General features: G+C 37.1%; 1 protein-coding gene across 1 annotated transcript in view; it reads left to right on the top strand.

Annotated features, from left to right (window-relative positions):
• Positions 1-836: 836 nt before the first annotated feature.
• LOC150091948 (transmembrane protein 256 homolog) overlaps positions 837-14,451 on the top strand; it is a 28,163-nt gene continuing 14,548 nt past the window's right edge. The window contains exon 1 of the mRNA XM_090377500.1: positions 837-1,109. Within this exon, the coding sequence (XP_090233626.1) occupies positions 872-1,109 (238 nt within the window). The 5' untranslated portion in view covers positions 837-871. The remainder of the gene's footprint in view (positions 1,110-14,451) is intronic.

Raw genomic sequence — 14,451 nt, 5'->3', positions numbered from 1 at the left:
ATAGTCTATACATAAAATTGGACTAAGCGAGATCATAATTTGCCACTGTTTCCATGAAATTATACAGCTTTATGTGTAACCTTTTTTTGGGAACTTTCTCGTGTGTGACGGGGCTAATGTATATTATTATTATTATTATTGCTGCTCTTATATTATTTCTCCCTGATTGGGGGTTCCACCTCGTGACGGGTATTGCTACCAAGTACACAGGGTGGTTGTTGTTATGTCTGATGTTACTGTTGGTCGAGGAAGTCTGACAATCCTACAGGTGTTCAGGATTGCGACTTTCTGGAGTTCCTTGTAGGTGTCTGCTGGGACACCTATTGCTGCTAGGCTGTTATGTAGGGTCTTTGGCACCATACCTGTGGTTGACACGATGATCGGGATGGTCGTTACTTGTTACATATGCCACATCTCTTTGATCTCCTGTCTTAGGTTGTTGTACTTCCTGATTTTTTCCCCATGGGTTTTCCACAGGTTGCCAGTGTTGGGTACCGCTATGCCAATCAGATAGGTAGCCTTTTCTTTCTTGCCCACAAGGGTTATAAAGGGTTGAAATTAGGCATATGGTGCAAGGGAGCCTGAGGCTTTTGCTGCACCAGCCAAAAAAAAAAAAAAAAAAATTATATTGTGATGAAATGATAAAATATGTTTTGTATTTTATTCCAATACAAATTTATACATACACCCTGATCTTTGAAGTTGATGCTAAAGCCATTACTCTATTTAAAATTTACATGAATATTTTTTGTAAAATTAAATATTTTTTATAAGTTTTCAAGGTAGTTTCAACAAGTTCTTGATTACCTTGGCTTGATCACTAGGGTGCGAGTAGTTCCAGGTCGTGGATTGTTAGCAGTTTTTTTGCGTGATGGAACAATTACAGGATATGGTCTTATATTCCTGGAAGTTTTTGAAGGATAATATTTGGATACCGCAAAAGAAAACAGGCGTAAATTCAGGAAAAGCATCGAATTTAGTTCCAGAATCAAGAATTTTGCCTGAACCAGCTCATGTGCGGAAAATGATTTTATCAAGCTCCGCTTTTGTTAAGCTCGCCGGTGTATATGGTGCTACAGCTGTTGCAATGGGAGCTTATGGCGCACATGGTAATTCGAATGTTTATTACTTAGAAACATCCCACTGAATCCTTTCATTGTTTTTCGAACATTTAACTACGAGTTTACTTTATAAGAAATGGGATTATTGGAAGCCTCATGTAGGTTGCTTTTAATTTTTTTAACTTCAATGTGGAAACTTTTTTTTGTCTCCCAAAAACGTAGAATCGGCGAGTATTCGTTTCTTCTGTAGTGTGGTACCCAAACGATACTCATTGGTAGTGTGCAATATTGATAGGTTAGCTCAGGGCCGTGCAAGGGTACTTGGAGGCCCGGATGCAAAAGGGATTTACGGGTCGTGTATTTGTGTTGAGACTTTGATGACCTCCTCGATTGACCCTCCCATAGATCATTGGGGACCTGTTGTGGCGCATCCAATGCACCCCCATTTGCGTAGCCCTGCTCAATGAGGGGCAATTGAAAAGTTTTTGGCCTACCAAACTTTTATTCATCTTTCATTGGATGTAGTCACAAGGAAACCAGGTGCCTCCGTAGCCAGGTGGGCAGGAGCAGCAGTGCGTAGCACACGCTTCTTGATTAGACTGGGGTTAGAGCACGTGGCCACCAAATACGGAAGATGCGGAAAGGTCAGGGAATGACCACCGCATATCCCTGTAGCAATATGGTCTTAGTTGCTAATGCTCCTAAAAAAAAAACCAAATAACAAATAACACGGAAACCATCAGCCGTCTCATGTCCAAACATCTGAAATTTTGTTAATTTATAGATAGCATCAAGTACTATGTCTGCGAATAAATAAATTTTAGCAGCTAATATAATGTACTACCCATGAGGGCATGTCTCTGGCCCTCATGGGTAGTACAATTGGTAAAATCACCATCCTCCCCATAAAAGACTGAAGTCTGAATCCCTTCGATGACGGAAAAAATTTTTTTGATCTTTTTTCACAACGTGGCAGAGTTAGTCAGTCACATGGTTTTTCCTCCAGCAAACAGAAAATTGATTACCAAACACATGCAATTTACAGACAATATGTATGGCGCAATAAGGCCTTGGTTACTGATGCACCTACAAACAAACAAAACAGCATTTATCGGGGAGGGGGGAGAATCCACAAACAAAACATGTCTTGTGGGAAGCAAAATTTGAATTTTGTTGGTTGTACACTGAAGCTACAATCATAACAAACACTATGGAGAGTTGTCCCATGGAGGGGATGGGCTTGCACATGTCACAAGCTGATATGCAAAAAAAAAGCAATAAATAAATTAAAAAAGATAACCGCAAGTGGCTGTAATCATTCTGGAGACTCCTTTTAGCTGACTGTGTTTATGGCTTTGTGATCACACCTGATGCTCTGTGTGTGGAATTCCCTAAATATTCTGCCACTTCCAAGTATACAAAGACTAAGATAAAAAAAAAAAGCCAAAGTCCGTAATTGTTTAGATTATCATCACATGTATGACCTGATACTCATGGCGAGAGTACTGACTGCTTTGTAGAAACCACTGACATCTGACATGCTTACCATTCTGGAAAGTTAATATGAAGGACTACAGACATTGTCAGCCATCTGATGAGAAAGAGTATACCAGGCAGAGGGACAGCTGTACATTTCTAGTTCAATGAAGGCAGCCAAGAGCCTTACAGTTTGTCCACAGTGAAAAGGGATTTTTGCTTAGTGAAATCAGAATGCAGATTAACCTGCTGCTGCTGGTATGGCATCTGACAGATGCCACCTTTTTAAATACTTCTGTCAGTTTTAAAATTTGTAAGTGAAATCATATCCTCCCATATACCTTTTCCCACTAGTATTCGCTAACTGGTATACTGTGAATTACGAGCATTTAAAATTTTCATTTGGCATTTAACAGTTTCCAGGTGAGCCAAAGCATCAAAATATTTTTCTTCTAAGCCACTGCCACACAAACCAAATCAACCCAAGCACAGTACTAAGTACTATAGGTTCTAATACCTCTCATGTTTGGGGTTCACATAAAAAAAAAAAGTGCGGCCTGCAGACTGGTGCTGGTCTATGAACTGTTTTTTACCGGTCTGTGACGAACTGGAAATACAAATTTCCCATTCATTGTGGACATTACCGGTCTGCAACGATTTGTATTTTACAAAAGTATCGGTCCGCGATGGATTGGAAATAAAAGAAACTGGTCCTTCCCCACATATAGTTTGAGAAACACTGTTCTAGGCAACTTCCATTCCCACATTGCACCTGTGAGGTGCCAGCAACAGGTGATTCTAATCTAGTTGTAGAGCTCAAAAGGTGAACAAAAGCATCTTATGTAAAGCATCAAAATATCTTTTTTCTAGGAAACTCCCATTCCCACATGTTGTCTGTGAGATGCCAGTGACAGGTCCCTAATCTTGTTGTAGAGCTTTGTTTCACTGGCTAATTGTGAATAGCTGACAAAAATATGGATGTTTGTGTTGTATTTATCAGACACCAGGTTTGTGTTTCAATATGGGGGATGAGTGGTCTTGAAAATTCTAAAATATATAATTTTATTATTATTATTATTAATAATTTCTTATTAATTTTTGTTTGATATTTTTTAACTGAGTTAGCAGACCATAATTAATAATCATTTTCAATTTGGTAAAAAAGCTAAAAATTAATTTTTTATAATTACAACAAAAAGGGGTGTCATACCATCTTTGTTAAATTGGGGGTATGAGTGATGGAAAGTAAAATATATGTATAAAGATCAGGCACATGTGCAAATCTCCCCCAGACTTCTCTAGTTTCTCCAGATTAGTGTTATATTGCAGCTTCACAATGTACCACTAACACAGAAATCCAAATTTGCATTTATTTTTTTCCCCCCAGATACTTGAATTTGGTATTGGCAGCTCAAGTTTTGCACAGAAGTATTGTTTGTTCACTTATAGTGAGCAAAATTTAGATGATTGTTTATGAATGTTGACATTTTCCTTTTATAAGGGAAGCATCATACATACATAATCTGCAATATTCTCATGTTTTATAGGCTTATTACATAGAACTCATGGCATTGGTTCTCTAACTACTCGTCTGCACGAATAACATTATTTGTACCAAAGTATTGTCCTTTCAAATGTGTTATCAGTGCAAGAAATAATCTGAAAGGACAGTATCTGGTGGATGTAACAGGCCATCTTTTCCATTAGGCACTTTAGGCATTGTGCCTAGGACCTGCAAAAAACACAGGGAGCTGAAAAATTATAATTCAAATAGAATTCAACAATTTTATTGTGACAATGAAATTCTATGAACTAATTTTTGAACACACATTTCTAAGATAAATTCTTTCATTGGCTTTTTCTCTTAGCAAAATTATTAACTGTCATCAAAATTCATATTGTGAGTTAGATACTGCTGAAATAAGCATTGTCTAAACTTCAGTATTAAATTTATAGAAACATTTTCAAATTTATTTAAAAACAAAAATTAGATATAACACAAAGGCATTTTAAGATGTTTGGTATAATGTAATGAGGCCTTGGAATGAAGAATATCTAGGGCTTTTGAACACACCAAAAGACAGCCTTGATCAAGGAAAAATAATATTCACCAATAATGGATTTATTCACCCTTTTGAAGGAAATTAAATATTACCAAATTTTTGTCCCAAAAAGTTGATGCCAGCACTATGAAAACTGATGATGTCTTTTGAAATTTCTTGTCATGGAGATCCTTCATGATGCCATTCCATGGACTGTTGATTGATGTCTGGATCTTGCTAGTTTTGGTCATCAATGTGAATAACAAATTTGTCTGATTCTTGGACAGATTTTGTAAGAATTGTTCACAGTTCACCTTCTCCTTTTTATGGTCTACATTCAAATCTTTCAATACTTCTTTTGATGAAATTTTTTTCATTCTGTATTATTTTTGGTGACTCTATGGCCCTTTTTGAATTCAGCAGCCCAGTTTCTGTTGGTATTGTATGATGGACAGCAGAAGTGTAACTAGGAATTTTTATGCCCATGGCCAGATATCAGAAATGCAGCTTTGTTTTCATAAATGTAATTAAATTATAATATATAATTATTACTCATAGAATGATACTTTTTATATAAAAGTTACACGCTTTTATAATTAAGTGTAATAGTGATTGTCATATTTTAAAAATAAATTAAAGATTCACTTATTCAGAGTCTCTATTAGGTGTCTATAATCAATTGGCACTTGTGGCTGGTGTCACCCTTGCCAAAAGATACAAAATTTTATATTGAGGGAAGTTCCCTCTTGACATAAAATTTGTATTCCTTTGTCACATTATGTACAAGCTAGTGTAGTTACATCATTTCTGCAAGCAGCCAACTACTAAGTAGTTAAAATTGGCATAATTTAAGTACATCTCAAGTACAACGAGTTACCATGATATTAGCATTAGCATTAGTAGAGGCATTTGATGCAAGAAAGCAAGCTTATGCAGCATCAGCCAAAAAAAAAAATAATAAAATAAATAAATAAAAAATAACCACTTCCCCTTCACCCCTCTGTTCATTCGAAATACCTGTCCAGCTGAGCCTTAAACTTATTTAGGCTATCAACTTCCACGACAAGGGATGGAAGTCTGTTCCACCAACCAACCACCCATTGGCTAAAGGCAAATTTCCTCACGTCTATCCTACATCTGTCCTTCCTCAATTTGAATTTATGCCCTCTCAGGTGATTATTCTGAGCAAGAGGAAGAATCCCATCAGCATTGAGCATGCTCAAACCATTCAAGGCTTTATACACCTCTATCAGATCACCTCGCTGGTACCTAGTCTCCAGACACTGTAATTTGCAAAACTTAAGCTTTTCTTCGTAAGAGCACCCCTTTGTTCCATTCACTAATCTTGTTGCCCTTCTCTGTACTCGTTCCAGCATCTCTACATCCTTCTTGAAATGAGGCCTCCAGACCTGTATACAGTACTCTAGGTGTGGCCTGACCATTGCCTTATACAAGGGAATAATCACCTCCTTATCCCTGCTAGAAAAATTCCTATATATCATTGACAATACACCATGAGCTACTCTTGCAGCCTGTCTGCACTGCTCAGAAATCTTCATATCTGCCTGCACAACCACCCCCAGGTCCCTTTCATTCTCTACCACTGTCAGTGTAGTACCACAGAGTTGATACGTTGCTCTGGGGTTGCTGTTTCCCATATGTAGTACTTTACATTTGTCAATGTTAAACTTCATTTGCCACCTCTCAGCCCATCTGCTCAACCTTTCCAGATCCTGTTGCAGTAGCATAGTGTCAGTAGTGTCCTTGACAACCCTGCCAACCTTCGTATCATCTGCAAACTTGGACATTAAGCTTGATATACCATCATCAATATCATTTATAAATACAGAAAACAGTAATGGACCCAATACTGAACCCTGAGGGACTCCACTAATAACATTAGTCCACAATGAGCAGTGTCCATTGATTACCACTCTGTCTTCTCCCTCGAATATTGCACTACCTCGAATAAGTAACTGTAACGCTTCACCATAGGAGAAGACTATTGTTACTTATTCTCGGCAGATACCACCACCCATACAGCCAGGGCTGTAATAGAGGGTATATGCCTTATATACCTTCTGGTTTTTCAAAAACCATATACCTTCTGGTTTTTGAAAGACTTGAAAAAACAAATTTTAAAATATTTACTGTATACCTAACATTCACAGAGTATACCTTCTGCCAATTTTACGACTACAGCACTGCAACAACACTGTTTCAGAGCTTATTGGCTCCTCATCGTGGGTGGGCAGGTACCCTGGTGTTGCAATGATGACAACCCAGTTGTGAAGTATAAATCCACAATATGAGAGATAATTACACTAACTTGTATGTAAGTTAACTTTTTTCACAACCTGAGGCTATAGCCCTAAATTTGCATCGTAATTTGTCAAGTTATTACTTTGCTATTACAATTTCTCACATTAACCTCCACCAGATGAAAAATTCTGATATCAACACTGAGTTATACACAGTATATGGCAACCATTGATTGTTATTTTAATTTTCAAATAATTTGACAACACTTAGGTTAGGTAAATTGGTGAAATAATAATTACTGAGAATATGAAATACAGCAATAATAACTGCTTTGCTTGAAGGATTGCATATGTAATGTTGCTAGAATTGTCACTACCTAATTGAGATACCAAATCAGGTTAAGTAATGTTCCTAAAATACGTTACAGTAATTGATATAGACAGTAACATTACATGCCCTGAAGAAATACAAATATATTAGTGTCAGAAAATAACAAATGGTAAAAATGCTAATCTGCCAGTTACTAATATACCATTTGTAACCTTTAGTGATGGTAGAATTAAGTCAAAATTTTACTTAATTTATTGCTCATACATGACTAATCTTCTGTCTTGATACCAAGGTCATGATGAAATCAAAACCCTTAACATTCATATAATTATCATTGAAGCTATTATCAAAGTTATTCAGGTTGCTCATATTTTATTTTTCTGGATATTTGCTTCCAGTCATAATTGATGGCCATTATGGATATGTCCAGCTGGATGCAGTCCTGGGGTATGTACATGAATGTGGGCATGCATGTAGTTAAGATGAAATTTTGAACTGTGTGAAGAATCCTTGGGATCTTATTGAAGTGTAAATGGAAATTTTTTGGTTAGCTTTTAATTTATGTTTTGACATTATATGGGTAGCAGTAAATAGGTTGCTGTTATTTTTTATTTACATTAATCAGCTAAAACCATGAATTGTTTGTATATTGTGTTTTCTGTAGTCAATTTTCCTCACTTTTTTGCAAGGTGAAAAACCAGTTTCCGAAAGAAATGTGTGACCCTCAACAGAGACTAACTCAACTAATGGGTGAAAAAGGCCCATGAGAGTAATTCTCATTGAGATGGGATTTAAACCTACAACTTTTCCACATGGTTTGAAAGAACAATAGTTATAACCAAGGGCTGATAAACAGATGGATGCAATTTTTGCCATAGTACAGAGGCTATAGTTAAAAATGTATCTGTTGCTATTTGGTTTCATTTAGTTTCATAAGTTACATTTCTGATATTTATTATTGCTGCTATGAATTATAATGGACTCGTAGTCAATAATGAGTTTGTTATGCTTGGGTCCTTTTTATTTGTTATATTGGTGACATTACTAGAATTATTAAAAAAAAAAGTGGAATTATAAATGTGAATTTAATTAAATGATTGATTTTTTAAAAATTTTGTTTTTTATGGCTTAAATTAGAAAGTAATATTAATCAGTGATATTTCATTATAAGTGCAGGCCCTGGTGCAATGCAACTTAATTTTTAATGAATCTTTTCTCTTTTCATCTTCCAACCCAGCTGCCTCCTGTTAATTTGGATACATGATTATTTTGCTTGCTTTGTCCTGTGCATCATACCTTCATTCTTGAACCATTAAAATCAAAATTGTATTCAATCCTTTTTACTCTCTGGACTGAAATCTGAAAGTAAGAAATACATTACTTTCAGATTTGTGTAAAATAACTTGGTTCTCAACTATTCATGGTAAATATGGTAGACTAATAAACATGCACCAATCATCATAAATTAATAAACAATGTGCCCATTGATCATAATATTTTGTCTGTCTTTTGTTATGCATCATACAGCGGTGTTCTGTGATGTGTTAGCATTATTAGCATTAGCATTAGTAGAGGCATTTGATGCAAGAAAGCAAGCTTATGCAGCATCAGCCAAAAAAAAAAAAAAAAAAAAGTAACATAAATAAAAATAACCACTTCCACTTCACCCCTCTGTTCGTTCGAAATACCTGTCCAGCTGAGCCTTAAACTTATTTAGGCTATCAACTTCCACGACAAGGGATGGAAGTCTGTTCCACCCACCAACCACCCGCTGGCTAAAGGCAAATTTCCGCACATCTATCCTACATCTGTCTTTCCTCAATTTGAATTTATGCCCTCTCAGGTGATTTTTCTGAGCTAGAGGAAGAATCCCATCAGCATTGAGCATGCTCAAACCATTCAAGGCTTTGTACACCTCTATCAGATCACCCCGCTGGTGCCTAGTTTCCAGACACTGTAATTTGCAAAACTTAAGCCTTTCTTCGTAAGAGAACCCCTTTGTCCCATTCACCAATCTAGTTGCCCTTCTCTGTACTCGTTCCAGCAGCTCTACATCCTTCCTGAAATGAGGCCTCCAGGCCTGTATACAGTACTCTAGGTGTGGCCTGACCATTGCCTTATACAAGGGAATAATCACCTCCTTATCCCTGCTAGAAAAATTCCTATACAAAAATAATCCGACGAGGATGGGATGTGTTAGCCAAAACTTCAGTAGTTTGTTCTAGGTGTGATTTGGAACAAAAAAGTTCTATAAACAATAAGTTCAATTTAACACCATTTTTGAGTTAAGACTTACTCCAATGTAGCAGTGAATATACAGAACCCATTTTCATCCTTATTTTAATAATCTTTATTATAATAAAGGTGAAATTATAATAATCTTAAATTTTTTATTACTGAACCCTGAACTTTTCTACATGGTAGGAAAGGGCAGCACTGTGTTACCTCTGTGTACCTTAAATGTAGTGGTAGTAGTACCTTTTGGGGATTACACTGACTTTTAATCTCTCTTGGCACAAGCACATTACAAATATTGCTTCCTCTGCATCTAAAAAACTTGGTTTTCTCTTTCACTCTTGGCGTTACTTTTCTTCCAAACAGCTGTGCACTCTGTACAAATTGAAAATCTGCCCTACCATGGAATATTGTTTCCACATCTGGGGCGGTGCCCCCAAAACCTCTCTCAAGCTTCTAGATTCCATTCAGAAGAGGGTAGTTAGGTTAATTGACTCATCTCTTAACAGAGTCTCTCCACTCGCTGTCTCATAGACATACTGTTTCTGCTGCATGCCTTTTCTACAGATACTTCCGTGGGCACTGTTCTTCTGAATTGGCTTCTATAATTCCCGCTCTCTCTTTCAAAACAGTTCGAACACGTGCTGCCGCCAGCCAACATCCATTTACTGTCCAACTTCAAACTCACAGAACCAACTTTTCATCTTCCTTGTTTATTCATTCAACTGCCGTTTTCTGGAACAACCTTCCTTCATACATATTTCCTGAAATTACAGTCTACAGAAGTTCAAGTCTAATGTCAGCAAATATCTTATCTTATCTTATCTTCTCAACCTCCAACCCAAGCATGGTACCAAGTACTATAGGTTCTAATACCTCTCATGTTTGGGGGTTTCATAAAAGTAATGGAGCATGTGATGCAAGAAAGCAAGTGTATGAGCTTATGTAGCATCAGCCAAAAAAAAAAAAAAAAAACAAAACAATTTCATACATCCATTTCCTCTAAAATTCTGTCCACTTCCTCCTTGAATTTATTTAAGCTATCAATTCCACAATGAAGATGGAAGTTTGTTCCAGCAATTAACCACCCACTGGCTAAAGGCAAATTTTCGCACATCTATTCTACAACTGTCTTTCCTCAATTTGAATTTATGCACCCTCAGGTTTGTAATCTGTGCAAGTGGAAGAATCCCATCAGAATTCAGCGTTCTCAACCCATTCAAGGTCGTGTACACCTCAATCAGATTGCCTCACAGGTGCCTAGTCTCCTGCGAGGTAAAAGCCCCCCCCCCTGAGGCCTCATCCTTCCTAAAATGAGGCCTCCAGATGTACACAATACTCAAGATGTGGCCTGACCATTGCCTTATACAAAGGGATAATCACTGCCTTTTCCCTACTTGCAAAATTCCTGTATATCATTGACAATACCCCATGTCCTACTCTGGCAGCCTGTCTGCATTTCTCAGAAAATTTCATATCTGAATGCACAATTACTCCCAGATCTTTTTCGTAGCAACTGTGTAGTACCACACAGTTGCTACGTTTTTCTGGGATTCCTTTTACCCATATGCAGTACTTTGCATTTGTCAATGTTAAACTTCAGTTGCCACTTCTCAGCCCATCTGCCCAAATTTTCTAGATCCTGTTGCAGGCACACTTCCATTACTATCATTAACAACCCTGCCAACCTTTGTATCATCTGCAAACTTCGACATTAAGCCTGATATACTTTATTAATATCATTGATAAATATGCAAAACAACAGTGGACCCAACACCAAACTCTGGGGGACTCCACTAATAACATTAGTCCATGAAGGGCAGCGACCATTGATTAACACTCTGTCTTCCCACTCAACCACCCTTTTATCCATTGTAGCAACTTACCCTTAATACCATACTGCTTCAATTTGTACATGTAGTTTACCAAAATTGTTTCTTTACATAATACTTATAAAATAAAGAAACATAGTTACTTTACAAGTATATCATGGTTTCAGTTAACTTTTAGTTTATTATTATTAATTTACAAGTTTACATGAAACTAAATCCAGTTTTTGAAATAACCACTTTGTGATTGTATGAATGCTGACAGGCATTTTTCCACTAAATATTCCAACTGTGAATACTACAGCCACTCCCCAACTTAATGTAATACTTGAATTATGGAAATTCTACTTTACGTAAGTTTTTGCCAACTGGTGCAAACTTAAAAAAAATCATGGAAACATATTTTGCATCCCATAGGAATAAAGGGAGGTATCGTAAAAATATTGTAATGTGAACAATCACAATTTTTTTTTTTTTTTTTGTAATTCGTTCCAAGACCTCGGAAGTTGAAAATTTCGCTATATAACTCAGCTATTTATCTCTCTAAAAGGTCATTTTTATAATGAAAATTGCATTACACTTTCATTGTTATCGTATGTTCCATTATAAGAATCAAATTTGAATGCCTTTGTGATATTTTTCTAAAACACATTTCTGGAGATCACTACCATAAAACAATAAAAACAATTTTCACTTTCCAGTTATTGGGCTTTTCTATTAGCGCAATCTATTATAAACAGGTAGTAAACTCGATTTTATTGCATAATACTGATAACTGGAATTCTGTGGGTTTTTACGTTAAGGTATTATGGTGAAATGAGTTCCCCTTCACTGAAATCTTCAATCGTATAAAACACATAAATAAATTTTCAGAATCTTCTCTACTTATTACAATGGTGAAGGGAAAGGAAACAACAGAAAGTGCAGTGCTGGCAGTGGTAGGAAACAAAACAAAATTGATTTAGAAATGAAGATTTTTATTATTATTATTATTATTATTAGCCATATGGTACAAGGAAGCCTGAGGCTTATGCTGCACTAGCCAAAAAAAATTTCTGAATTACTCCGAGAGAGAGAGAGAGAGAGAAGGGAATCACCAAGAAAGGGAAGAATGATGATATCCAGCTCAGGACCCTGGGTGTGCCAAGTCCATACTCACCAGATGTGAGCCCCTGGGGTAATGATTAATTAAGAAGTACAAAGCAGGACAAAGTTTATCATCTATTGATACTGATTTATCATCTTACTGCTTCAACAGTGAATGCTCTTTTAAGGGACAGTGTACATATAAAAGAACATGTTAAAGGATCAATGCATTTAAGATCAACAGTGATCACAAAACAGCGTTCAGGTGCTATCTCGAAGATGGAAAAGCAATTAATAATATGGATGGAAAATCAGATTCAGAAGCAAGTGCCCCTGAGTCCAATGGCCATTCAAGCAAAAGCAACAAGTATTTATAATGAAGATATTAAGGATAAGTACTGCGAACCACAAACCAAGTTTGTGGAGAGCAACGGGTGGTTTAATAGGTTCAAGCATCGCGCTGGTTTCCAAAACATTAAAAAGTATGCAGTGAAGTTGCCAGTGCCGATTCTGCAGCTGTAGAGAAATTGTTTGATGTGTTGGGAAAAACACCTTCTAAATCTGCACAGCCCTTAACTTCCGTAGCAGTGTGCTTATCAGCTGGAGAGTTAATTCTGGCAATGATACTCGAAAGGTAAAACTTGCTAATGTTATGCCTGTCTGTCCCCTCTCTCTTTTTGTAATTTTATAATTTTGAATAATTTGTAATTTTGTACACTTTTGTAATTTTTCCTGTGCATGAGATAAAAAAATTGAATAAATAATTCTATTTAAATGTTCGTTGAACATTTCTTTTTTGCTTCAATCAAATTCGGTCAAATTTGTGAGTGCTGCATAAGCATTTAGGGAAATTCCGACTTACGTAGAGTTCTGCAGAACGCAACCCTTACGTATGTCGGTGAGTGGCTGTACTTCATTTGATGCCATTTCCCCAGCCAAATTCTACTTTACCATCATGGTACACTCTAGACTTAATGCAATTCCATTGGAAGACTCTGACAGGTTTAAGTTAGGTGACCAAGCTGGCCAGTTCACCTCTACCTGTTCATCTGCATTGATAATATTTATTCACTAAACTAACTTTTGCTGCAAGAGGCACATCCTCTAAATACAGTGATTTATTTATTTCGTATGATGTGATCAATACACGAAGGAACCAGTTTTTTCTTGCTTCCTTCGTGTATCGTGGCCGGGATATCCAACCAACCGGTTGGTTCGGCACCATCGTGATATTCAGCCCAAGGCAGGAATCGAACCCGCGACCTTTGGGTTGCTAGGCAGGCACTTTACCTACCCGGCTAGCCCGGTCGGCAATACAGTGATGATAATTTATTTTAATGTTCTTTGATAAAATGGTCCAAGCAGCTATTTGTCTAATACTCAACACCTCGTTTATTGCCCCTAGGATACTTACAGGGGAGAGAGGGACTTTCTTGTTATGGGCCCCTGGCCTGGACTCCTTGAAGCTCATCATAGAACTTAGCCTAATACTGGACATCATATGTTAAACACCTTGAACGTCCACCCTCAGTGTAGGACCTATTAGATACATATATGATAACTTCCTGCTGGCTTCTGGTGTGGAACCTGCCTTGTGGGAATTTACATGTGTCCTGACCCTGTGGCTTTAATTTTTTTCTTTCCTCTCCCTTGTTCTTAGCCCAAGGGCCCCTTATTTTTGCTTTGCCTGCTGGATGCCTACTACTTCCATCTACTTCCTTAGCCTATCCTTTCCCCTTTCAACTCTTGTACTGTCTCCTTGATCCTTCACTTTTTTTTTTTTTTTTTTAATTGGCTTTTCCCAGAAGGGCCATGTGATACCATGGTTAGCCAAGCCAGAATTTATGAATTTATTTCCCTACTGCCATGGACTGGCTCTGTGCCAAATGATGGTAACTAGGGGTTGATGGTGTTCTACAGGCTCCAAGGCTAAGTGGCCAAATGAACAACACTCCAGCATAACCCACATAAACTGACATAAAACAAATTCCAACTCCAGATTGCTTCACAAGCATGGCTAATATAGAGTTGAAGGAGACCTCTAGTGCCACTTGCATTTACTGAAGATCTGTTGAAAATTACATCCTGCTACTTTGTGGGGACTTTTTAGTGCTCTAGAGTATGAATTCC

The sequence above is a fragment of the Mastigoproctus giganteus genome, chromosome 1 (genome assembly GCF_048544385.1).
Source record: "Mastigoproctus giganteus isolate SK-2022 chromosome 1, ASM4854438v1, whole genome shotgun sequence".
Lineage (NCBI taxonomy): Eukaryota > Metazoa > Arthropoda > Arachnida > Uropygi > Thelyphonidae > Mastigoproctus > Mastigoproctus giganteus.
Note: the sequence above shows the minus strand (reverse complement) of the source record. Positions and strands in the feature narration are given on the sequence as shown.